This window comes from Raphanus sativus, chromosome 6, assembly GCF_000801105.2.
Source record: "Raphanus sativus cultivar WK10039 chromosome 6, ASM80110v3, whole genome shotgun sequence".
NCBI classification, from domain to species: Eukaryota; Viridiplantae; Streptophyta; class Magnoliopsida; order Brassicales; family Brassicaceae; genus Raphanus; species Raphanus sativus.
This window is the reverse complement of record NC_079516.1, coordinates 7,778,150-7,803,655: the sequence shown is the minus strand read 5'-3', so window position 1 is coordinate 7,803,655 and position 25,506 is coordinate 7,778,150. Positions and strand designations below refer to the sequence as shown.

The window sequence follows — 25,506 nt, the reverse complement described above, 5'->3', positions numbered from 1 at the left end:
TTCCTCCATCGCACCTCTCTCCCTCCTCCTCACACGCCTCCTTTCTCATTCTGCTCCCTCTCCTCTCACTCCTTTTTTTCCCTCCATATTCGTTCTCCTCCTTATTCCTTTTTTCCTCCTCCTCCGCTCTCCTCGTCTTGCTCTTCCTTTTTCTCCTTTTGCAGTTAATAAAAAATGATGTTTTATGTTTGTTAATATATTATTACTATAAATTAAATTTTCTATACTATTTATTTAACATATATAGTAGAATGTATTTAGTCATTTCGACATTATCATTCACACACGAATCTACAAAGAGAATATGATCAAGTTTGTGGTTAAAATGTCCCATCAAATATTTTTTTACTATAATATGGCTATATTCTTTATTTTCTCTCTCTTATGAATATACAGCAAAATGACCCTTAAGTTTACTCAATTTTAATTTTGAATTTTTTTAATAAAAATAACAATTTCTTTATTAGTCAAAACATAATTTTTAGAACTTAGTGTTTAAAATTCAAGTAATTAAATTTACTGATACTGAAAACAGTTAGACAATAACTTTATTATAATTTATATTTTTTTAATAATGCTAACTTTAAATTCAAAAGAACAACAAAAAAAAATATCTGAGATGAAATACAATAACCCACTAGTAGTTGATATGAATAACTCAAATAAGAAACCAAAATGAATATTTCAAGAAGAAAGCTGAGATTCAAGCGAAACTTTACTTCAAGCAGAGCATTGTGATCTTAACGTGTTTTGGTGACGTTTTGATATAAAAAATGAAATCTCAAGAAATCAGATAAAATTCTAAATTATATTTGGTAAAAACATAGCAGTTTTCATAACTCACAAAATATACCAAAACTCTTCAAGTCCTTCCAAATCATTTTAGATTGTAGATTTTTTATTTTAATGAATTTCACTAAATTACAATTATCATACTATTTTTTTTTTTTTTTTTTTTTAACCAGGGGGTGATCCAAAGGCTTTCTAGGCCCAAGACTAATCCCCCTGAGGCCGACGGCAACCCACGTATTCTTGCGATTTAACGCTAGCCCCGGTGGCCAAGCGGAATCGAACCCAGGGCGGAAACTCCAGCCGGAGCCCCTTTACCACTAGGCCAAGACAACTTGGTTATTATCATACATATATAAACAAATGTTATTGAAAAAGTTAAATTAATAATTGACCAAGCGTTTAACTAATGGCATTTGGAGTCTGATTGCTATAAGTTATGATGTATCATGTATGCAGATTCGTATAAGTGAAACTTATATGAACTTTTACTCATGGCCATCTGGAAAATCGTTTACGTTACAGTTGTTTTGCAGACTAAATGTAAATTGTCCATATGATGTATGCAGAGTTTCAAAACCCTGATTCTGTTTCAACGGCAAGACAAATACTATAGTAGTTAAGATCAAGTCACAAGAATGCTGATTACCAAAATAAAAATAAAAAACACAAGAATGCTAGATAGTGCTTAAGGCACCGGGAGCTGATACACATATGCTAGAGAAACAACAATTCCGTCCCATACCAATAACTCTCGCACATGCTACTCTCTGCCCCGTATTAATGCTATTTTTTATTTAAGCTATTGTGCACAGATCAAAAAGGTTCACTAAACTCTACGGGTTCTCTTTTTTAGACTAAACTTTACAGTCGTGACAAAAAAAAAAAAAAAAAAAAAAAGACTAAACTTTACAGTTTCAAAATTGGTTATATAGACAAGAAAACAAACAATTTAATAATTGACGTCCCAATGTTGGCTTTCACGTGGCCATCCCTAGCCAGCGTTTATTCCCACCATCGTATGTTTTCATTATCTCTCTCGTTTCAACTCATAAGTTAAAAAGAAAAAAGAAAAAACTCTCTTCAACCAAAAAGAAAAAGAACTAAAATAAAAGTCGCTGTGAAAATAAAGAAAGATCCGAATCCAATCTAATCTGATTCACTCTCAGACAATGCTCTGCTATGTCGGAAAAGCCACCAAGATTTTTATTTTCATCGTCACCGTTGTCGGCGTCATTGGTCTCGTCGTAGGCTTGGGCATCCTCCGTCGTCACTCACACCACTGCTCCGGCGACTATTGCTCATCTCCCACCGATCCTTCCTCTTCCTCCGCCTCCCCTTTCATAACTCCGTTTCCTAATCCTACCCCAAACCCGAACCCGCCTGAGCTCGGATCTTCCCCACCTGCCCCGCCCGGCTCATCATCCCCAAACCCATCTCTTCCAATCACCTCCCCAACTCCGCCGGCGCCGATCGTAAACCAGAATTCGCCTCCGCCTCCGTCTAGTCTGAATCCTCCGCCGCAGTTTTCACCTCCTCCGCCGGATTCAGATACAACCGCCGCACCTCCTCCACCTGCATCGCAGTCGACAATCGCGCCGCCACCTCCGGCCGAAGAATCGGCATCACCGCCGCTAAATCCGCCGAGCTCCGTAGTGAATAATCCCCCACCAGTGCATGCGAAGCTGGTGAACGACTAAAGTAGAGACCATACATTTTGTAAATTCCAGTTCTTGAACTTGATTCGTTTGTTTGTTTTTTTTTGTTTTGATTAATTAGATCAAATGTTCTGATCTTAAAATCAAGGTGAAACTTCATGTCCATACTCATTCCAATGGTCTTCGTGGAGTGTGAGTTGTCAAAACATCTTTATCATAGGTTTTATGACAACAAATAAATTTTAATTTTGTTTCGATCTAGTTGTTGTAAAGTTAAATTTTCCTCTCAAAATAATTTTTTTATTGATTGAAATTATTGTCATGTTTTTGTTTTGAAATATGTGAAAATAAATATTTTCTTAATTCATATACATAAACCTAAAACAGTAACTAAAATCAAATATAAAGAATAGTATTTCAGTAATGTTTCATCCCTAAAACCGATTCGATCATATTTACCGTCATACGATTGGCAAAATATTATTTCAGTTCAATCGATTGGAGCGATTGAAATGATCCATCTAACAAGTAGAGAGAGTTTATAGAGATAAGGAACAACCTCTAACAATATTTGGACCCACAATTAACTTACTTAAGGCGCATTGCTAAAAAATTCACTGTCCACCAAAGATAAGGAACAACCTCTAACAATATTTCATCCCTAAAACCGATTTGATCATATTCACCGTCATACGATTGGCGAAGTATTATTTCAGCTAAATCTTTGGTTACCAAAGGACTAATTAAAAAAGTGGAGATAAAATCAATCATATCTGTATGAAATGATCAATCGTTCCTAACCACTCACTCGAGACCAGCAAATAAAAATCAGCTAATAAAAATCATGTTACAAGTTATCCCGATCTTACAGTTGATCAACTTTTTGATTCAGATTTGCGAATCTGGAACTCACAGGCAATCCGAGTTTTAATGGATCCCAAGGACGTAAAAGTTATAGAAAATATACCATAGAGTAAATTCAATAGAGTGGATAAAGATGGACAGCACTTTACGCAGGACGGAAAATATTCGGTAAAATCTAGGTATCAAGTGGAGAGAGTTTATCAAGATAAAGAACAACCTCTAACAATATTTGAACCCACAGTTAACTTACTTAAGGCGCATTGCTAAAAAATTCACTGTCCACCAAAGATTAAACGTTTTGTATGGAAAATAGTGTCAGAATGCATATCCGTGAAGAAGAATCAGAGGGCTGACAGGGAATTTATATTGTGATAGATGTGGCGCTTCAAAGGAATCAATTAACCATGTGTTTTTTGAATGATTTCCAGCGCGTTAGGTTTGAACACTATCTCATATTCCATCTAATCCAAGCATCTTTCCTACTGAATCCATTTTTACAAATACGGACTCCTTGTTTTCGAGAGTTTTACCCATAATGGGTTTGCATGAATCTTATGTTATATTTGGAAGGGAATAAACAATAAGGTTTTCAGTAATTTGGATTGGAACCTTAGAGACACTCTTAAACTTGCGGAAATAGAATCAAAGCTTTGGGCGGAGGCACAAATTTACCTTAAACCGGCGAGAATCCAATATCAGTCGAGTATACCGTCTATTGCAGGACGGTGGTGTTTTATAGATGGGTCATGGAAAGATAATGAGGTGTTTCCAGGTCATGGATGGTATAGTACCCTTGAAGATTTTGCTGGTTTAATGGGAACACGAAATGTCAGGGCTTCTCTTTTCTCCCTTCACTCAGTAATGAAAGCATTACTTTGGGTAATGAAGTGCATACGAAATTTACGTCAGTTTCAGATCACGTTTACAACAGACTGGTTTCAATTGATAAAAATGGTGTCAGAACCAAAAAAATGGCTTGCTTTTGCAACTTATCTGGAAGATCTAGCGATCTTGCAAGAAAACTTTCACAGCTCAGAGATCATTCATGTACCGCGCATACAAAACTTTAAAGCCGATAGTATAGCATGATGTGTTAGGAAACAAACGTCATTTATCCTACACATGGATGCAGAGTTACTAGTTTAGTTTACAGAGTCATGAAGAAACTGTACAAATCGATAAAAAAAAAGAATAGTATTTATTTGTGGTAGTTAACTTACAAGTTAACTAAAGCTACTTAACTTACAAGTTAACTAAAGCTACTTAACTTACAAGTTAACTAAAGCCCTTAAGTATCATTGTCTCAAATCTCTCTTCTATCTTTTCTGCTGGTGACCGATCCCCTTACTATTATTTGAGGAGACCACTTATGAAAATAACCTTTTGCCCATGTGTTTATTACATGTGTGCCATTTCCTATGTGGCATCTCCACATTTCATCTCACACCAATTTTTCAAAAGCCCATCCTTGCCTAGAACATTTACATCTCATGCCATTGTAGTGCACATATGTTATAATCAATGCTTTTGATGTGCTATACGTGATGTGCATATAGTTAATGTCGAACATATTTTCTCTTATATTAAACTTTTTTATGTTTATAAATTCTTGCTCGCAGAAAATGTTTTACGTATTATAACTTTTATATTATACCCAATGCTTTTTTATGTATATATATATTATACCCAATGCTTTTTATGTATATATATAAATTTTATGTTAGTATCAGCATTATAACTTCTATCCAAGAACATATATATATATTAAACTTTTGTATGTTTATAAAATATTCGATCCAAGAACATATATATATATATATATTTGATCCTAGAACATATATATTTATATTTTTGATCCAAGAACATATATATATATATATATATATATAAATAATGCTCATATTTTCATACACATCCATCATTTCGTGAAAAAAACTAATTTTTATACTTTTGTATTGTTACAATACAATGAAGGCATAATGTAGAGGAATTAAATGATACAATAAATGTCATTATTGAATATGAACGTTTTGGTTATGATTGATTTATGTTAAGTCCGTAATCAGATCGTACATTATTATTGATTTATGTTTCTTGATTGATATGATAAAGCATGATTGATATGATTAGCGATTTTAATTTTAATGTTTCATATTTGAGGTTACCATATTTATAAGAAATAATGTAACATCCATCATTTTTTATGTATATATATATATATATATATATATTATGTTAGTATCAGCATTATAACTTCCATCCAAGAACATATATATATTAAATTTTTTTATGTTTATAAAATATTCGATCCAAGAACATATATATATATATACATTTGATCCTAGAACTTATATATTTATATTACATACATATATATATATATTTGATCCTAGAATATATATATTGTTAATATAATGCTCATATTTTCATACTCATCCATCATTTCGTGAAAATTAATTTTTTTACTTTTGTATTTTGTTATAATACAATGAAGGCATAATTTAGAGGGATTAAATGATACAATAAATGTCATTTTTGGATATGAAATCTCGGTTATGATTGGTTTATGTTAAGTCCATAATCAGATCGTACATTATTATTGATTTATGTTTCTTGATTTTCCTGAATATGAAATATCGCAAAGCATGATTGATATGATTAGTGATATTTCTTTTAATGTTTCATTTTTGAGGTTACCATATTTATAAAAAAAATTAACATCCATCATTTCGTCATTAACAATTATTTGATGTTACCATAATTAAAAAAATTCTTTGTCAAATTTGTTATAAAAGGAAAGCCAGGTGAGTAAATTATGTCTTATGTTTTCTTATAAACACTCTTTCTCACATTTCGTTCATACCCAACAAAAATGGATGTCTTTTGTTTTGTGCCTTTCAAAAATATTCTAGATGGATCGCATAATCCTCATATTCTGATTGGTAATTCAATTTTTTTTGTTCATGAAGTATCAAATCCCCTTCTTATTATTTGAGGAGACCATTTGACAATAAACCTTTATCTCATGTGGGATTTACAAGTGTGCTATTTCTTAGGTGTCACAACCACAATTCACCTCACAACTTTTTTGAAAAAACCCTCTTCAATCTAGGCTAATTACATATCATGCCATTACAATTAATATATAGTATATGTTTCATTTTATGCATATTCACTAAAGACAAACAATGAAATTTAATGAGTTGCTAAATCAGGAAAATATCAATATTGTCAGTAATTATATTCTTCGGTTATTATTTAACCATTTTTAAAAAAAAATTGGATACTCGAGATCAATAAAACAAAATGAATTAGTTGTGGGTGTCTTTTCTGTTTCTTTCAAAAAATGTTTTAAGACAATGGAAACTTTGGATCGATTTCCGAAACGTGAAATTTATTGTTTATATTATATACAATATTTTGAGTACTCTAATCGTTGAGAGTTTGAGTTTACACTATTTTATAAAATGTTAAGTCAATGTATAATGTTTTCAGAACCATGATTACAAAGATAACTTCAAAACTAAAATAATATTCGTAAATTATTAACATTTATAATCGTCAGCCACTTTTCGGGATTTCAATTATGTTTGAGTCAATGAATTATATTTACGTGAATCAAAAATAAACTTAATGAAGTAAATCTTGGTGTCAAGTCAAATATTAGTCATAAAATTTGAGTCAATCAATCATATATGAGATTTCAATTATGTTTAGTCTATATTGTATTCTTTCCTATTTTAGAGCTAGACTGATGTAGAAACGTAAATCACATGCTGAAAATGATCACAATAACAACAGCAACATTATGACAAGCTTTCACAGTAAAGTAATTTTTATCAATCAACTATATTCGGTATTTCAATTATGGTAGTCTATTATATTCTTACCAATTTTAGATGAAAATATAAGGATTGATTGTGATACATGATAGTAACCTAATAAATTTTCAAAATTAAAAAAAAAATATGCGATTGATTACTGATTTAATTCATTTTTTTCAAAACTTACAGTAATGTCGTCATTAAGTGTGTTGCTTATGGAACACTTACTCATGTTTTCTAAAATTTATGGAATTCGACAAATGTTAACGTACTTTTTGTTTTACAGTTTCGGCAAATTAATTGGGGAAAAGGTAATTTATTATATTTTTTAAAACCGGTTGAGATAATATTATCTGTATATTTTTTTAAAATTTTTTTATCATGATAAGGTCGATTCAAGAATTTGACTAACATTTGAGCCTAATGATGTTCTAGAAATTGATGCTTTCAGAAAGAGGTAATATATTTCACTTAATTACTTCCCATTTATAATTCTTTGTAATTTGATAAGTTTATATTCTTTGTTATGTTCTTTATAGGATTGCAAACGGAGAGTTTTGAAGATACTTTTCACATCAGTTGTTGTTATTGATTGATTTTCTGCGAAACTTTTTTTTTAAGTTCTACTTTTCATAATTTATTATTATAATGTCTACGTTTTGTTTTTTTATGGCAGCAATAATTGGATTCTCTATTTTAATCCCTTATATATTAAAATAGAAGCACTTTTAGAGACTAGCCTTATGTTCATGTGTTATTAACAAGAATGTCATTTCCTATGTGGCAACACCATATTCCTTCTCAACCTCTTTGTGTAAAAATCCTCTTCTTACTAGACTTATTAAATTTTTTGCCATTGTGAATTAATAGTAGCTTAACATAATGTTTTAGTCATATTAATTGATATTAATTGGTTATGTGCATTGATATGGACGATAATATCAAATCCGGTAGGGTTTTTATAATGTTCTACGAAACTAATATGATAGTAAATGATATATATAGTCACAATTAATAGGATTTTGACTATATATATGATTTATATTTTTATAATATTATATTTCTTTACGACTCTAAATAATAAATGATATTTTTCAGGGACTGGAAAATATAAATAATTCATACTTTTTCTATAAAACTTTAGTACATGACATTTATTTTGATGAATATTTTTTTGTATTTTATGGGATACATGACATTTATTTTGAGATAGACAATATAAATTGTTTTATATTATAATATCAAAATGTCGTATATAAAAATTTATGAGCAATCTTAAAAATTATAAAATACATTCAAAAAGGAATTCTATATTAAATTTATTGCAATCCCTAATTTTTTGCAAAAATACTTTTTGATTACAAAATTATCATAAATGATGACATATATATTGAAAATGGAAATTTATATAATTCTTTTCGATTAAATTTAAGGCAAATATCAATCTTTAATGTGGACTTCCTTAATTTATGCTATATACATATAATACTTTCTATGATTATCTGAAAATCTCTGATTATAATCATATACAAAATTAATAGGATAGTCTAATATATATAGTCACAACTGATAGAGTTTTGACTATATATACAATTCATATTATTATAATATTTAACTTCTTTACGATTAATAAATGATACATGACATTTTTTAAGAGATTAGAAAATATACAAGAATCATAATTATGTTCTTCTATAAATATTTAGTACACGACTTTTATTTTGAATAATATTTTTTTAGTTTATGAGATACATGATATTTATTTTGGGATTGGACAATACAAACTGCTTTATATTGTAAAATCAAAGTCGTATATAAAACATTATGAGCTTACATTCAAAAAGGAATTCCATATTAATTTTTTTGCATTCCCTTAAATTTTGCAATAATACTGTTGATTACAAAATTATCATAAATGGTGATAGACATTTAGTTTGTAAATTTATATAATTCTTTTCGACTAAATTTAAAGAACAAACCATTTTTAATGTGTAATTCCTTAGTTTTCGCCATATGTTTATAATATTTTCTATTATTATCTTGAAATCTAAAATTATAATCCTAAACGAAATTAATAGGATAGTTTATATATTAGTCACAACTGATAGAGTTTTGACTATATATATACGATTCATATTTTTATAATATTTAATTTCTTTATGATTCATAACATTCTTTAGGGACTGGAAACTATGATTATAAAACTTTGGTATGTGACTTTTATTTTTATTAATATTTTTTGTATTTTATGGGATACATGACATTTATTTTGAGATAATATAAACTGTTTTATATTGTAAAATCAAAATTTTGTATATAAATTTTTTTGAGCAGTCTTGAAATATTATAAAATACATTTCAAAAAAGAATTTCGTATTAAATTTCTTCCAATCTCTTAGTTTTGTGCAATAAATGTTTTTACTAAATTATCATAAATGGTTACAGACATTAAATTTGGAAATTCATATAATTATTTCCGATTAAATTTAAGAAAAACATCATTTTTAATGTGGACTTCCTTAATTTCCGCTCTATACATATAATACTTTATATAACTGTCTAGAAATCAAAGAACAATTAGGGATTTACAACATTACTTTGTGGCAATATCTAAATATATCAGCTGATGAGAAAAGAGATCGAATCCAACATCCGAACCGTAGCCCATGATCTCATGTCTCATCAAGATTTTTAGTAAAAAAACTCTTTATAAATAAAAGATAAATCAAAAGAAACTCATACGTATTTTGAGTCATAATGGATATTAAGGTTCGATAAGGGTCTCTTTTACAATTTTGAGTTCTAATAAACCCACTAAATTTACTTCAATTTATTTATATTCTTCTTACAACTTTTATGTACTTCAAAATCAATATGATTTTAATGAAATATAACGATTTAACTTCGATAATAAGACAATTACGTTTGTCAACCATAATAAAATTATCATTATCCGGATACTTCAATAAATTTTTTGTTGATTGAAAAATTCAATAAACTTCTAATTCCAAATTGGTTTTTCTTACATTAATCTGTATATCAACATTACTTATGCTAATTATACCATATGTCATTTTTATGTTTTTAATATCTATAATTAAAATTTATAATTTCTTTTGGTCCGTTCGCCCCGCACAGGGTGCGGGTGATCACCTAGTATAATTATATTGTTGACATCACTTTATTTTCATTGAAATAATTTAAAGGTGTGTAACTGTGAAAACAGACGACAAAAGGTGGGTATCGTGGATTAAGAATCCCATGTAATTTGTCCGACTAATTTTTACCACCTTTTTTGCTGAAATGTTAATTTTATAACAACAAAAATTCTAACCTTTTACCACTTTATCTTTACAAAATCCTAACTCTTTCTGATAGATTAATAAACATAATAAACTAATAAAAATTTTGATTTTAATAAAATCAGTTCAAAATATTACAAATCAATAAAATAATATATGGTCTGATTCAAATCATAAATTAATAATTTATATATAGTGTAAGTACAAACAAACAATTGAATTGTTTACTTTATATTCATAATAAAATTATCTTTATATTTTCTTATCACTTATATATTTTCTAATATTTTATAAATTATATCAAAAGAACATTTAATTTTATTAAAAATATTTCATATGCACCAACTAATATGAAATTTGAATTTTATAACTTTAATTAATGTATACGATAAATTCAACCATTTCTATTATTTTGTAATTCTAAATACATAAATAAACTAAAAAAAAAACTTTTTAAAATTAATAAATCTATAAATAAATAAGATGTCAAGTCTCGATATTATTGACATATAAATTTTACAGTATATACAATTTTACGCCATCTAAAATGTATACTTCAATAAAATAAATATTTCAATACTTTATTTAATATAAATAGTGTACTTTTATTTTTACTATAACAATTTATAAATAAATTGAAAGATATAAAATTTTAAAGTAAAAGCACTAAATATATAAAACTGTGTGAAATTTAAATTTTATAGTTCAAACTCTACATAAAATTAATAGAATAATAAATAATTTATAAACAAAAATATAAATTTGTATATATATTATAGGATATACAAATTTTCTATTTATACAGAAATTAATAATTGTAAGAATATTAAAATATATTATAATTTAAATATTAACATATAAATATAAATTATATTATTTCAAAGACATAGTTTTATAAATGTAATTATAATAGATTAAATAAACCATAAATTATTTATACTTTTTATAGTTCTTTTTATAATTTAACTTAAAGAAGGTGATATATTTTATACAAATATCTATAATAGATGATACCTAATATATGAACAAATGAATAAAGGGTTTTGTGAAAAAAAAAAAGTTTGAGTTGAGAAGCAGAAATAGGTGCTTATCCTACAAAAAAAAACTTTTTAGAGAAATTTGAGGATACTGTTTATCGTAGAAATCAATTTATAAAGGTTATATGCAACAACACAATCTTGTAAAATAAAATTATATGAAATTATATTATTTTATTTAAATGTTTAGTATACATATAAAACAATTAAAAATATACTTAAACTAATATTTAGAAATATAATGTACTATAAATATTTAAAACAAAGGATGAAATTAGATAGGCAAAAAGAATTCAACCAAAAGGATTATACTAAAGTTTTTTAATGCTCAAAACGATAAAATATCAAGAAATTGATTAGATAATAATAATTTAAGAATATAAAGGGAAAATAAGTTCTATGTGAAAAAAATGAAAAAACTAAATAAATCAAACTAATTTTATAAGAAAACTGAGAAAGTGATTCACGAAACTAAAGTACACTATTTGTATATATATTATTTTTTTAAAAGGTCTTCTTGTTAAGGTATTTTTTTGGTTTACAGATAAATAAAAAAGAAACAGACCCCAACAATCCAACCCAAAACAATTGGACCGATCCGGTCCAAATATAAATCGAACAGAGAACAAAAGTAGTAGAAATAACATCGGAAAACTCACCTGAACAACCCTAAAACCGCCACGTTAGATGAAGTACACGCCACCGTGACCACCAAGACCAGGAGATGCCGTAACAAAACAGAAAGGCTGCTACCAATTAGAAGCGAACATTGATCATGACCACCGAGAAAACAACCAAATCTTTTAATATTTCATACTGAACCTAGTTTCATGTCAAAGAAAATATTCACAAACTAATTCACTATTTTCTTAAAGTTATCTAAAAACTCAACCAAGGTGAAAAATCAAGGGACCAAGGACACTCTGTGGGCCATTTATATTATTATTATATTATATTCTCTCCGTATCATTTTAATTGGGTTTTAAAAATTTAAAGATTTTGCACATATATTAAAAATGCAAATTTCTATACAATTACCCAATGAATAATCAGAAGCTCACATATACTCGAACGCAAAAAAAAAAAGCTCTACATTTGCCTGCCACGTGTTACAATTTGAAATATGGTGTACTGAAATGGTTTCATAAAAAGAGTTTTAAGTCAATTTTATTAGTATAAATATTTTTCTTCCATAACTTTTGCCAAAAACATTTCTTGGACTTTTAACATCATTTTTGTTGTATATCTTCTTATAATGATCTGAATCATGTTTAGCTAATTGTTATTAAATTAATTCATCCTTTTGAAATATAATTTTGATAGTTTACAAAATTTAATTACAGTAGTAAGTAATAATTATAATAATTTATAAGTATATTGAAACAAATCTAATAATCTTACTGTAAAACAAAGAATGCATGATAAATCACTTTTAATAAATGCTATATTGTAATCATGTTTTAAACATCCAAAGGTCATAAGATAATTTAATTCTTGTTTTTGCATTACTTTTTACTGTTTGTAGTTCCAATTTTTTCTAAAATATTTTTCTTTTGGAAATTTTATTTTTATAATATTTTTTACTGTTTATAATTCCAGATGAAGTCTGTAGAGAAATCTCCTCTAATCATAATTTATTTTTTGCTCTATATGGAATAAAAAATAGAGTACTCAATTTTCTTTTTCATTGTTATACTTTTATTTAAAATGTAACAGAATTGTAGTAAAACTTTAGAGTTACTTTATATTAATAGCAAATGAGTTTTACATAAGAAATGCTCTGAAAACCATTGTGCAACACTTTCTTTACTCATTAACTGGGGGCTAGTGGTTAGTAACTTAGTATAGTCTGTTGTAATTGACCACGAAACTCTTTAAAATTCTTTCTCTTTGTTTGACATCTTTTATATGTTTTTGGGCTTTCAAATGATTTATTAGCTCTCAAAAGTCCAAAATAACCATTCAATTGATAAAGATGCTTAAATCCATGCTAAAGGCTAAAATTAATTAACAAAAACACACACCAAATTTCAGCAAAAAGTAGGCCGAGAAAATGTAAAATTTCAAAGGTGTAACTCCAGACGATTTGTAGTGGAAAATGAAACGAAGGAAATGCTCATTTTTAATAATTACAAGATTTATTGGCATTTTGGTAAATCATGATAGCTTGGATAGGATCCATTTCCATATTGGTACACTCGGGAGCAAAGCCACGTAGTAGAAGATTATGGGTGCATCACTAATTTTTCAGTTCATTTTATACGGCAAAATGAAATAAAATTATTAGGAATACACTCATCCATCCAATTTATAAACTTTGTGCACCCAGTAAATATGCCACTAGGTACGATATGATAATATTATAGTTCAGTTTCTAAATAAATGTTATTTTAACATTTTTTACACAGATTAAAAAAATTTTAGAAATATATGAAAGTTGTTATTAATTACGCTTATTTGATCAATAGTATCTGAAAAATAAAATTATTTATAAAATCAATATAATTTACAATTAATTTTCAGGTAAAAGTGATATTTATTATAAAACAGAGGGAGTATATAGTTTCTTGTTTGCTATAGATGTTATGGTTTGTATGTTTCTAGATAAAATAAAAATAAATAAACTGTTTTGTAACTAGATTAATGAGAAAAGTTTACTAGTAAAAAGGATCAGCGCGAAGAGGAGAGAAGTCATAATGGTTGCATATTATAGAAAGATGACCAAACCCATCGGAAAATAAGTATGTCAGAATGTCAAGAAAACCTTCGATATATTAATATATAGTTATATACACACTTGCTCAAAAAAAAAAGTTATATACACACTTTCATAAGACTTGGATTTCTGAACGGTGTATGGGATATTGGACAGAAGAAGAGTGTAGTAGCATAGTCAAAACAAATTAGTGCATGTTTTTTAATATTGCATCCCCAATCAGACCATTGGATTCATCTCGGCGCAAGAAGGATGGGAGCTAACAAGGAAACTCCCCTCACTTCCCCCGATAGGATTAGATGAAAGAACCCTAGCAGCTTCGATAATCTGGTGCCTGTGAATCTCTAGAAACCAGCTGATCTTTCAAAAAAGGGTTTCACACCGGAGGAGACAATTCTCAAAGCCATCTCAGACGGTCGAGAATGGAAGCTGGCTCAACCTCCGCCAAAAAACCCAATCCCGAAACCTTTGATCAGAACCGAACCAAACCCTAGACGCCTCGGAGGGACAGCGGTGTACACAGACGCCGCCTGGAACGCCTCGACTGGTGCAGCAGGACTTGGTTGGGTGATTGATGATCGGGTCTCAACAACACAAAACTCAACGACAGCATTGCATGTGTCGTCGCCCCTTATGGCAGAAGCCTTGGCTGTTCGATCAGCCATAAACTTTGCCCTCTCTTGCAAGATCGAAGAAATCTCACTCTTCTCAGACTCTCAAACTCTCATCAATATTATCAACAGGAAAGAGATGAAGACGGAGACTTTTGGAATACTTCAAGACATCTACCACTCTGCTTTTTCATTCAAGTCGATTAGTTTCAATTTCATTCCTAGGCTAAACAATGACAGGGCCGACCTTGTGGCTAAGCAGGCCTTATGGGCCATAAACAATTCCTAATCAATATCAAAAGCCCGTTTGCACAAAAAAAAAAGTCTTCTTCAATTGTTTCTTATGATAATTTCAAAATAACCAAAACGGTTATAGTATTCATTCAGGGTCAGGGTGTATCCATGTTAGTCATGAACTCGATTTCTTTTGAAAATTAAATTATTGCTGTTTGATCGGTACAAATTTGGGTTTTGACCCAACTGGTTAACATGATATAACATAATAGACTATTAGATCATCTCTTTACATTAATCGAAAGGTATTTAAATTCAGATGATGCAGTATGGACGCTTTCACGATAGTACACTCTGTAATGCATTTCTATCAAAACCGACTGGATAGTTGGTAAGATTTATCATAAGAGAAAAAAAGCAATCTTAAAATAATTTTAAAAGTATACAGAAAAACAATTGCAAGAAAATTTAAAATTGCAAGATAATCTGTACGAGGAGTATAGATTTATTTAAACTACATCATACACTTTTGTCTAAATAAAATAATAAATACAAAGATATCAATACAAAATAAAATTTAAAACTTTCATAAAAGAAAAGATCCGCATACTTTTTCTATAAATTGCTTTTTAAGACTTCAAATATTTAGGACCGGCCTCAGGGGAAATGAAAGGATAAAGCTCGTACCTAAAACTACAGCTTTTACCCAAAACTCTGGCTCCTATTTTATTATGAAAACATCTTCTAAAATAGAAATTATTTCGTTCTAAACACTTCCTACAGTTTCTTTGCGACATGTCGAAGGAGCACTCAGCCATTCCATATATCGTTACATTCGCCACCTTCTTCTCCTCCACCGTGTAGTACGGCGCTTTCGGGTTAGCTTCACGAGTGGTATTTTGTATCAAATCGTCGATGAAATACCGCGGTTTTAAATGGTTATATAGATAGTCGTCTACTTTCTTTTTATTGGACATACAGAAATTGTTGTCGTAATCGATCATCCCTATAGAATCGATCGTAGAAAAATATAAAGAACATTGGTCGTACCATATTATTCCACCTTTATATCTTGGGCATCTCTTAAAAAACTGTCATATAAATTTTAAAATATATGATGCCATAATCAATAACAACATTGCTTGCACGGGGTGTAACCAAAACTGATACATATCAATATTAGTAAAGTGAGTCACCTCGGGTTGGGCGTTAGCATAGCAAGAACGGCATTTGGGCCCGTGGGTGTCTCCGCGGCATTGAAGGAACATGATTATGAAATCGGGACCTGCACCAAGGTGCGTAGAGTTGTAACCTCTTTTAAAACTTTCAGGAGAGATTTCATTCCTGATACGTTTTAGGTTTTTCTCATACTGACTTCCCGGTTTGTATTTCCCTTGACTGACAAAGCATTTGTGGTGTAGATACGTATTTGTCATGTTCACTGACGAAGCAGCGCATACAAATAGAAGTTGTATGGCCACCACAGCCAAGATAGGGACCAAAAGGAGGCGTTTTGATACAGACGGTGACATATACATTGTTGTGGATACTTTTTTGCTCTTCTTTAATGCTTGTTGCTCAGTAAAATAAGCGTTATAAGACTGTGATATTTGTGTAGAAGAGAGGGATATGGATACTGAATGAAAGGTGATTTCTTATATATACAAGAAGTTTTCGGTTAGCTGATTAATACAATAGAGGAGTGGGGAGCTAATTAAGATTTAGTATTCGCGGCAAAAAAGGTGTGACTGAGTTCTACCTCTTACAATCACACGATTTGCATGGTGCCACTCGAATGAAGGAATTTTCACTTTAATCGACTATGATAAGATACCAGCTTTCAGTTTCATCACCATATACACAATAAATATTGTTTGAATGCCTTTTCTCAAAAAAAAAAAAATATTGTCTACTACTATCAACGTCGCATGTGCATTGTGATAAAACAAAAATTATTTATACAAGAGTGTCTCGCTAAACAGAGGCAACCAAAATCAACGGAAAGAAATATTGTTGAATAACATTTTGAAATTATAAAATGCAAAATTACTTTTATATATACACCAATCAAATGTATAATTTATTGAATTATTTATATAGTAGTTTTCCTACCACCTTCAGTTATATTATTTAGACCCTACTAAAAAACTGCTTTTTGAGTTATTCTTAGGCTCACCCCATAAGAAATCTAAAAGTTCACCAATCAATATAAATTTGTCATTTCAGATCCAATATTTTTTTAAAAAATAAAACAAAATAATTTTCCAAATTATATTATGTTTTCAAAATAAAATTTAAAAGTAAAAAAATAGTAGATGAAAAAATCGAATTTAAAAAAAAATTAATGTTGTCAACAAAACACTAAACCCTAAACTCTAATCCTAAACCTAAACTCTTGGAAATCCCTAAACCTTGGATAAACACACATAGATATATTCTAAATTATAAATTATAAACACTAAATCTTAAAAATAAATATTTTTTCAAAAAAAATTTTTGACAATCACTATTATTTTTATATTTTTATTTTAAAAATATAGTATAATTTGCAAATTTTTTTAAATAATGAATATAAAATAAGAGAATAATATTGGTCGGTGAACCAGAGAAAAAATCAATTAAAACACCTTCAAATATATTGAAAATAGTAAGTAGAAATCGAAACGTATACTAGTTTTTAGTCGTTTAATAAACAAACCTCTTTGTATAATAGTTTTTGTTGTTTAATAAACAAAACATTACGCAAAATATTTATAGAAGATAATTTTTACAAGGAATATAGATTTTATTTAATTACATCATACATTTTGTCTACACAAAATAATAAATTCAAATATTTAAATACAAAACAATATTTAAAGTTTATGAAAAGAAAACACCTTGTTACAAACTACTTTCTAAATTTTCAAATATTTAGGACGGCTCTTCTCAAGAAGGAAAGGGTAAAATTCATACCTAAAGCTACAACTTTTACCTAAAACTCTCGCTCCTTGTCTATTAAACAAGCAATCTTGATAATGTCTGATATTATGTCTCAGACACTTCTCGCAATCCTTTGACGACAAGTAAAAAGAACACTGCACCATTGCATATATGTTATCAATTCCGAGCCTCGTCTCCCCCGCTGCGTAGTACATCCCTTTTGAATTGCCTTGACGAATGGCTTTAGTTGTCAGATTATGGATGAGATCCAGCCAATTCGAGTTGGAATAATAATGGGCCATCATTTTCTTTTCATTCGACATACATAAATTGTTGTTGTAGTCGATCTCATCTAAAGAATCAATCGTAGATATCTCCAGAATGCATTGGTCGTACCATATCATTCGTCCTTTGTAACCCGGACATCTTCTGTGAAGCTATCATATACATTTTGCAATATTGATGCCATAATCAATAACAACATTGCACGCACGGATCTAACCAATCTGATACGTATATGTGTGCTCGTAAATATGTGACCGGTTTTCAACATTGGCCTATGTATGGCTTTCAAACTTATGACATTATTATGTATACATGAATATAGGACCCACAAAATTACTGCAAAAATATTTATTAAATATTTTTACAAATTGTCTATAGCCCTAAAGATCTCAGGACTGACCATATATGTGACAACTAAATCAATAATAGATAGTGAAGTGAGTTTACCGCGGAAAGGGCAGTAGCATAGCAAGAACGGCATCTAGGCCCACTGGTATCGCCGCGGCACTGAAGGGTGAGGGATATTAAATCAGGACCTTCACCAATCATTTCCATTTTGGTACCTCTTTCAAAACTCTCACTCGTTACAGGGATTGGATCGATGATAAAGTTTAGGTTTTCCTCATACTCACTTCCCGGCTCGTATTTACCTTGATCGACAAAGCATTTGTGGTGTAGATATGTATTTGTCATGTTCACTGACGAAACAGTGCGTACAAAGAGAATTTGCATGGCCATCACAGCCAAGACAGGGACCAAAACGAGGCGTTTTGATACAGACGGTAAAATATACATTTGTTATCGATACTTTTTTGCTTTTCTTTGATACGTGTTTCTCTGTGAATAAGCGTTAAGACTGTGATGTCTGTGTAGAAGACTCGGACGGAATATTGAATAAAAGGTGACTTCTTATATATATGTAAAGTTTTTGGTTGCCTGATTATAAAAACAGAGGAGTGGAGAGCTAAAGACTAAGTATTTGCGGCGAAAAAAGGTGCGACTTATTTCTAACTCTTACAATCACACGATTTTTGTGGTGCCACTGCTAACCTGAACGAAGGAATCGTAACATATTTTGTATAATTACGAGATTACTTTTTTTTTCTTTTATCGACTACATGATAAAAGATGAATTTTCAATTTAAATTTTTAATTTTTATCACTGTTTTAAAGGTTGTTTTATTATATTATAAAATTTACAATACATGCAATATATTATAATTTTTTTTACCAAAAAATGTTAAACTTGGATCTACAAGACACATACATAATTTTCGGTGAAAAATATATTCTACGGATAGATCATTTTTTAGATATTCAAATGTGTCAGAAAAACAGTAGCTTAAAATCCTGTAAAATAACTAAGAAAACGTGATTAAGTTGTATATGACAGGTGGATCAAATATTAAATGTGGTGACGTTCTAAACCTTTTTCTTTTACTGCTTGACCACAGTAAAAATTAAAATGCATGCTTCAGAAAAAGACATCATATCACCGTCCGAGGTAACTTCGGACATTTCTCTTCAACGTCGATTGAAACTATTAAAAAATATATTCTATGTACCATCTAGATCAGTGGTTACGCGTCTAAATGTGTATGCTCTACGTACCAACTATATAATAAATTTAATAAGATAGATATCGTAATAATTAAACTCCAAAAAAATAATGGTCACATACTTTTTGGAAAGATTGGACGGCCAAGGACTCGTACCAACAGGCAACAATAAACAACAGACAGAAAAATCTGAGGACAGAATGAGAAAAGAAAAGAAAGAAAAACTTTGAATTAACAGGATCCACACAAGTGGACTTAAGCATCAACACTGACTCAACTTGTGGACAACAACTTCTCTTTTCCTTCCATAACGTATCAATCACTAAACTATAGAAATATTCTTCGTGACCCTATTAATTCAATCGGTCTAATAAGTGCGCGTATTTTCGATCAGTCGATACCACCAACCCTTTTCTTAAATTTCGTAGATGAATAAGTTTTGACATCCATAATATTTTCTTGATCCGATGAACTCATAATCTTGAAAATTATCACATTTACCTTAACACATGAGAGATGACTAGCTATATTAAGATAAAATGTCTTAGGTTAATTTTCAAAAAAAAACAGCCTAGTGTAAAGGGAAATTAGACTCTACACCCTTCAAACAAATTATATTTCAACCACTAACTAAAAGCCTTAATTCCGATGAATATATTGTGCACAATAATCTACATTATAGATTATTGTCATATTGTCCCTCTCAACTGACCGGAAAACCGTCTGATGTTTTATTTAAAAAAGGAGAAAAGGCGACTGTTCATTTTACTTCGTGGTCGTTTGATTTTCACCCAATTAAATACATTATTTTATCTTACTTTTTTCTTGGATACGGTGAATAGTATCGTCTTCTTCACACAACTTCATCATCTCCGTCTACCGTTATCAAAACTCGTCGGATCCCATTCTCTGTTCTTCACCAAAAATTTCTTCCATCGCTTCTTGCAGTTCCGTACAGTGGTGTCAAACCCAGATTTAGTTAAAAGCGGATTTACACATTACAACGGGCTACTCGTCGCCGTTATCAAGTAAGCTCGCATCTACTTCTTTATACGACTGAAATTTGTTGGGGTTTACAACCTATATGACAGTCAATTTTGTTGTTTGTTTAAACTGGTGTATATCAGATGAATGTTTGTTTAAACCAATACTAAAGTACAACCTATAAACTTCTTCAGACTGTTTTCAGGTGAATGTTTGTTTAAATAGTCAAGGTAATTATAAGCTGAATTTGGGTTTACATATCCATATTAGAGAATAGTTAACCATATAATCCCAGATTACTACAACTAACTCGATAACTACACTATACACTATGACAGAATATTATATAAGATGGTGATGAGCTTGTACACTTCTAAAAGCGTTTTTCGGTAATTATAGGCTGGATTTGGGTTGACATATCTATATTAGGGTATAGTTACCCATATTAGGGTATAGTTATCCATTTCCTCAGATTACACCAACTAACTCGTTGACCATATTATACCACCTACCATAGAATATTATACACTATGACATAATAGTATATAAGTTGGTGATGCGCTTGTATACTTCTACAAGCGTTTTCCGGTAATTATAGGCTGGATTTGGATTGACATATCCATATTAGGGTATAGTTACCCATATTAGAGTATAGTTATCTATTTCCACAGATTACACCAACTAACACGATGACCATAGTATACCACATACCATAGAATAGTATGTTATAAGGTGAGAAGCATCCTCAATTATAAAATCTTTTCATTCTTCTAATTTTTCAGAGGGTTGTACTTTAGTATATCAGATGTTATAGTATTAAATATATGGAGAAGCTTGGTCACTTCATATGCGGCCAAAACAGTAGACCGTATGCGGTTAGGAATGGGTGTGACGTGGTTAATTTTCTTCCCTCAAATCTGTACAGTGCACGGTAAATACAAACCATATTTATTTGGATTTACGTGGATTTACCTTTTCTCTTTCACCGTCTACTTGTTTGTCGTAGGGTTATAACCGGAGGAAAGTAAGCACAATTGTTAGTTTCTTAATTCGGTCAAAATCAATGCTCTGCACCTAATTAACTTGTCAAACTTAGATATCTCGCAAATAAGCCCTAGTGTAAGTTACTTATTATAGACTTTGTATTTTTATAAGTGACGGTGTTGTCAGATGATAGTGAATCTTGTGCTGTAATGAAAAAGAAGTAAAAACATATATTTGCAATAATGCATATTTTTTATACCAACGCAAGAATGCATGTTGCTAATGACGAAAACGGTATCAAAGTATCACAACTTTACCAGAAATAAAAAGGGATTCAAACGAGAATATTCAAAATAAGTAATTTATTTCGTCCAATTGGATTATATATTACCATGTCTTAAGAATTGTAGTAAGTATTTGCTTTTTTAAAATGTATAATAATCAGTTGTAATTTTGTTACCATGGGTGGGCAAAGTATCTGTAAAATTTGATTCGATCTGCTATTCGTTTCGATTCATTCTGAAAAATCCAGATATTCGTAATTTTACAAATCGAAATAAATACTAAAATTCAATATCCGTCAAATAAGGAACATATCGCAAATACTCATTTTTAATAAATAAATATCCAATCTGATCCGTAATGTACATGTGCATATATATATATATATATATATATATATATATAATTATATATAATTTAATATCTCCATATAGATTTTTAATTATTTTATTCACTAAATTAATTATTTGGTCATTAAATTTTTAAAAATACATTGTTTTAATCTAGTTTGTAATGAAATATTATTATTTATATTAAAAAAAATTCTTTTCTTTTAATTTATTTGAAAATAATAATTATTTTTACCGGATCAACGGATCGAGTTGGATATCCGATAAATTATATTGATTTTTCTGTATATCCGTAACACCAAATATCCGAAACATTACGGATCAGATCGAATCGAAAAATTGATTATTCGTACGAGACGAATCAGATCACGGATATCCTTAAAATTCCAGATATACGCTATGTGTCCAACCTACTTGTTACATAACTGATAAGAAGTAACATAGGTACTTCAGTTGTATGGTTCACATTCAAAGCTTTTTTATGGTTGCAACGCTTTTCTAGCCTGATTTTGAACTTTTTTTATTTCTGTCATCTATAATCAGATTTAGATACACACAGGTCTACATTTGACTCCATGTTACAACACAACAACAATACTAATATAAATTACCAAGTTACAAACTTACAAACTCCATTCATTAATAATGCAGTGCTAGCTAAAATCGAATATTGTAAGGTAATTAATGATGCTTTCCGATTAGTAAGCAATCACACGCAATGTATCGCACTTCTAAATTTTAATAGTCAAACCTTATAAAATAACTGATATTGTTTGTAATTCGTGGGGTAGCTTTCATTAAAAACAAAACATATATAGATGCTAAAAGGAAAATAAACCAAAAAACCTTTAAATGTGAGCCATATCATCTTTGCTTGTTGTGATAGTAAGCTTATATAATTAAATAAAAGTTGACTGATTAACCACCACACAATGGGCCAAAGACACTATTAACAAAGATGTTGATCTCACCCTAAAATTCTAGCCATTTCTTATGCTTACCCCTACTTTCCTCCACTAATTACTTGTTAGTATGATATACTTTTCTACCTCTTACTCTTTTTAGATAATTTCTGTCACAAATCTGAGTTAGAAAATAAATCTATATATATATATATAAATAAGCATCCATTTCATGCCACACCTTATATATATATATATATCGGATTTTTATTCGCTGATATAATTTTTGATAAATGATATTTCTCGCTAGTCTCTATACAATGAAACTCACAATCTTTCATGATTACAATTTTGTAATAACTTTCGGTGTTTCTATTAAAAAAATATGAAATCTTGATTGATTTGGTTTCATCGTACATCGTAATCATGTTCCAGATTACAGACACAATATACAATTAGCATCATATCTCACCCCTTAAAGAAATGATGATGTGGTTGGCGTTGTAAACAAAGAGTCAGGACTATTGAGTTTTTTTTTTCTTTTCAGTACTATAGAGTTTTTGTTTTTGAATGAAAGGTCATGCACTCACGAAACATCGCTTGGAGGAAAAAAAATTACACACCATTGACGATTTCACCCTCTTAAGGGCATTTACGTCAAATAATAGGGCAATGTTCATCCACGTGTATAAAACACAACACCACACTATTAATTATTAATTAAAAAATCCTTTCATTTGCTTTTAACAAACAAAATATTCCTATATAAAAATGTCTAACGTTTCTCCAACTTACAAATCTTAATTTCGTAAAAACATCATCCCAACAAAGAAAGAGAGAGAATAAATAGAGAAAGAGAAAATGTGTAGAGGCGTGAATGAAGAAGAGAACAGAAGCGTCCACGGAGGTTGCCGGAGTCTCTGCACGAGACCAAGTGTTCCGGTTAGGTGTGAGCTTTGCGGCAGTGATGCCTCCGTGTTTTGTGAGGCGGACTCGGCTTTCCTCTGTAGGAAGTGCGACCGGTGGGTTCATGGAGCTAATTTTCTTGCTTGGAGACATGTGAGGCGTGTGTTATGCACTGCATGTCAGAAGCTCACACGCAAGTGCCTCGTCGGAGACAACTACCACCTTGTATTACCGTTGGCGACGGCAGGAGTAGCAGCCGTGGAAGATACGACACGGAGTGAACAAGATAGTAACGATGACGAGGTTCCGTTTGTATTTCTCTGATTTAGTTTTTTTTTTCTTTTTTTGGTGTAAGATATTAATTAATTCCTAGGGTTTTATGCATTTTTCTATTAAGAAAAAAACTGGGAATTTAATTTATGAAGCTCGTAATTAGAATATTATGAAATGTGTATTGTCTAAAAATAGCAAAAAGAAAAAATCTGCAACTAATAGGAAAGGAAGAAGAATTTTTTTCTTCAAATCAGAAATAAAATTACCAGACTCAAAGTTCAAGCAAAGAACCAATCGAACTGTGGAGCCTCCTCTGGTACAAAGAGAATAAAGAGTTTGTTTGTTGGTTTATCTGCGTTTTTGTCTTTCATACTTTTTATACTTATCATTTTTGTAACATCCCGAGTTGTGATAGGTGAAAAGGCTTAAGAGAATTGATTTGGCTACCTATGTCATCAAAGTTGACTTACTTTTTCCGGAGCACATCCTAACAAAACTCCAGAGTTAAGCGTGCTTGAGCTGGAGTAGTGGAAGGATGGGTGACCTATCGGGAAGTGATTTGTGATAGCGTGTGAGTGAGGCCAAAGCACGGGAAAATGTCGGGTGGTGATTGCAGGGTCAGTAAACAATAATTTCGAGCCTTGGAAAATTAACGACCGACCGTCAGATGGAATGGGGCCCACGGGTCGAAAGAGCGGGCGTGGGTGGTTCATTAGCCGTGGGCGGTCGGAGCGTTACAAGTGGTATCAGAGCTGGTTAGCCGTCTCAGTTCTGACCTGAGAGGCGTCTTGAGACTTGTCGTGGGGCGAGGACGTTGCGTCTTTTGAGAGAGGGTGAATTGTAACATCCCGAATTGTGATATGTGAAAAGGCTTAAGAGAATTGATTTGGCTATCTATGTCACCAAAGTTGACTTACCTTTTCCGGAGCACATCCTGAAAGAACTCCAGAGTTAAACGTGCTTGAGTTGGAGTAGTGGAAGGATGGGTGACCTATCGGGAAGTGATTTGCGATAGCGTGTGAGT

General features: G+C 30.5%; 4 protein-coding genes across 4 annotated transcripts; 2 read left to right on the top strand and 2 right to left on the bottom strand.

Moving 5' to 3' along the window:
• Nucleotides 1-1,764: 1,764 nt before the first annotated feature.
• On the top strand, nt 1,765-2,760 carry LOC108807340 (leucine-rich repeat extensin-like protein 5). The gene has a single exon (XM_018579617.2). It carries the CDS (start codon nt 1,962-1,964, stop codon nt 2,487-2,489), a length of 528 nt encoding a protein of 175 aa, XP_018435119.1. The 5' UTR covers nt 1,765-1,961; the 3' UTR covers nt 2,490-2,760.
• Nucleotides 2,761-15,522: 12,762 nt separating this feature from the next.
• On the bottom strand, nt 15,523-16,691 carry LOC108809888 (putative cysteine-rich repeat secretory protein 17). The gene is made up of 2 exons (XM_018582026.2): nt 16,232-16,691; nt 15,523-16,126 (listed from the first exon to the last, which is right to left on the bottom strand). Exons 1-2 carry the CDS (start codon nt 16,571-16,573, stop codon nt 15,665-15,667), a joined length of 804 nt encoding a protein of 267 aa, XP_018437528.1. The 5' UTR covers nt 16,574-16,691; the 3' UTR covers nt 15,523-15,664.
• A 1,213-nt stretch (nt 16,692-17,904) lies between these two features.
• LOC108810848 (cysteine-rich repeat secretory protein 18-like) lies at nt 17,905-19,173 on the bottom strand. The gene is made up of 2 exons (XM_018582924.2): nt 18,690-19,173; nt 17,905-18,394 (listed from the first exon to the last, which is right to left on the bottom strand). Exons 1-2 carry the CDS (start codon nt 19,035-19,037, stop codon nt 17,933-17,935), a joined length of 810 nt encoding a protein of 269 aa, XP_018438426.1. The 5' UTR covers nt 19,038-19,173; the 3' UTR covers nt 17,905-17,932.
• Nucleotides 19,174-24,073: 4,900 nt separating this feature from the next.
• Nucleotides 24,074-25,400, top strand: LOC108809476 (B-box domain protein 31). The gene has a single exon (XM_018581614.2). It carries the CDS (start codon nt 24,165-24,167, stop codon nt 24,531-24,533), a length of 369 nt encoding a protein of 122 aa, XP_018437116.1. The 5' UTR covers nt 24,074-24,164; the 3' UTR covers nt 24,534-25,400.
• Nucleotides 25,401-25,506: the final 106 nt, after the last annotated feature.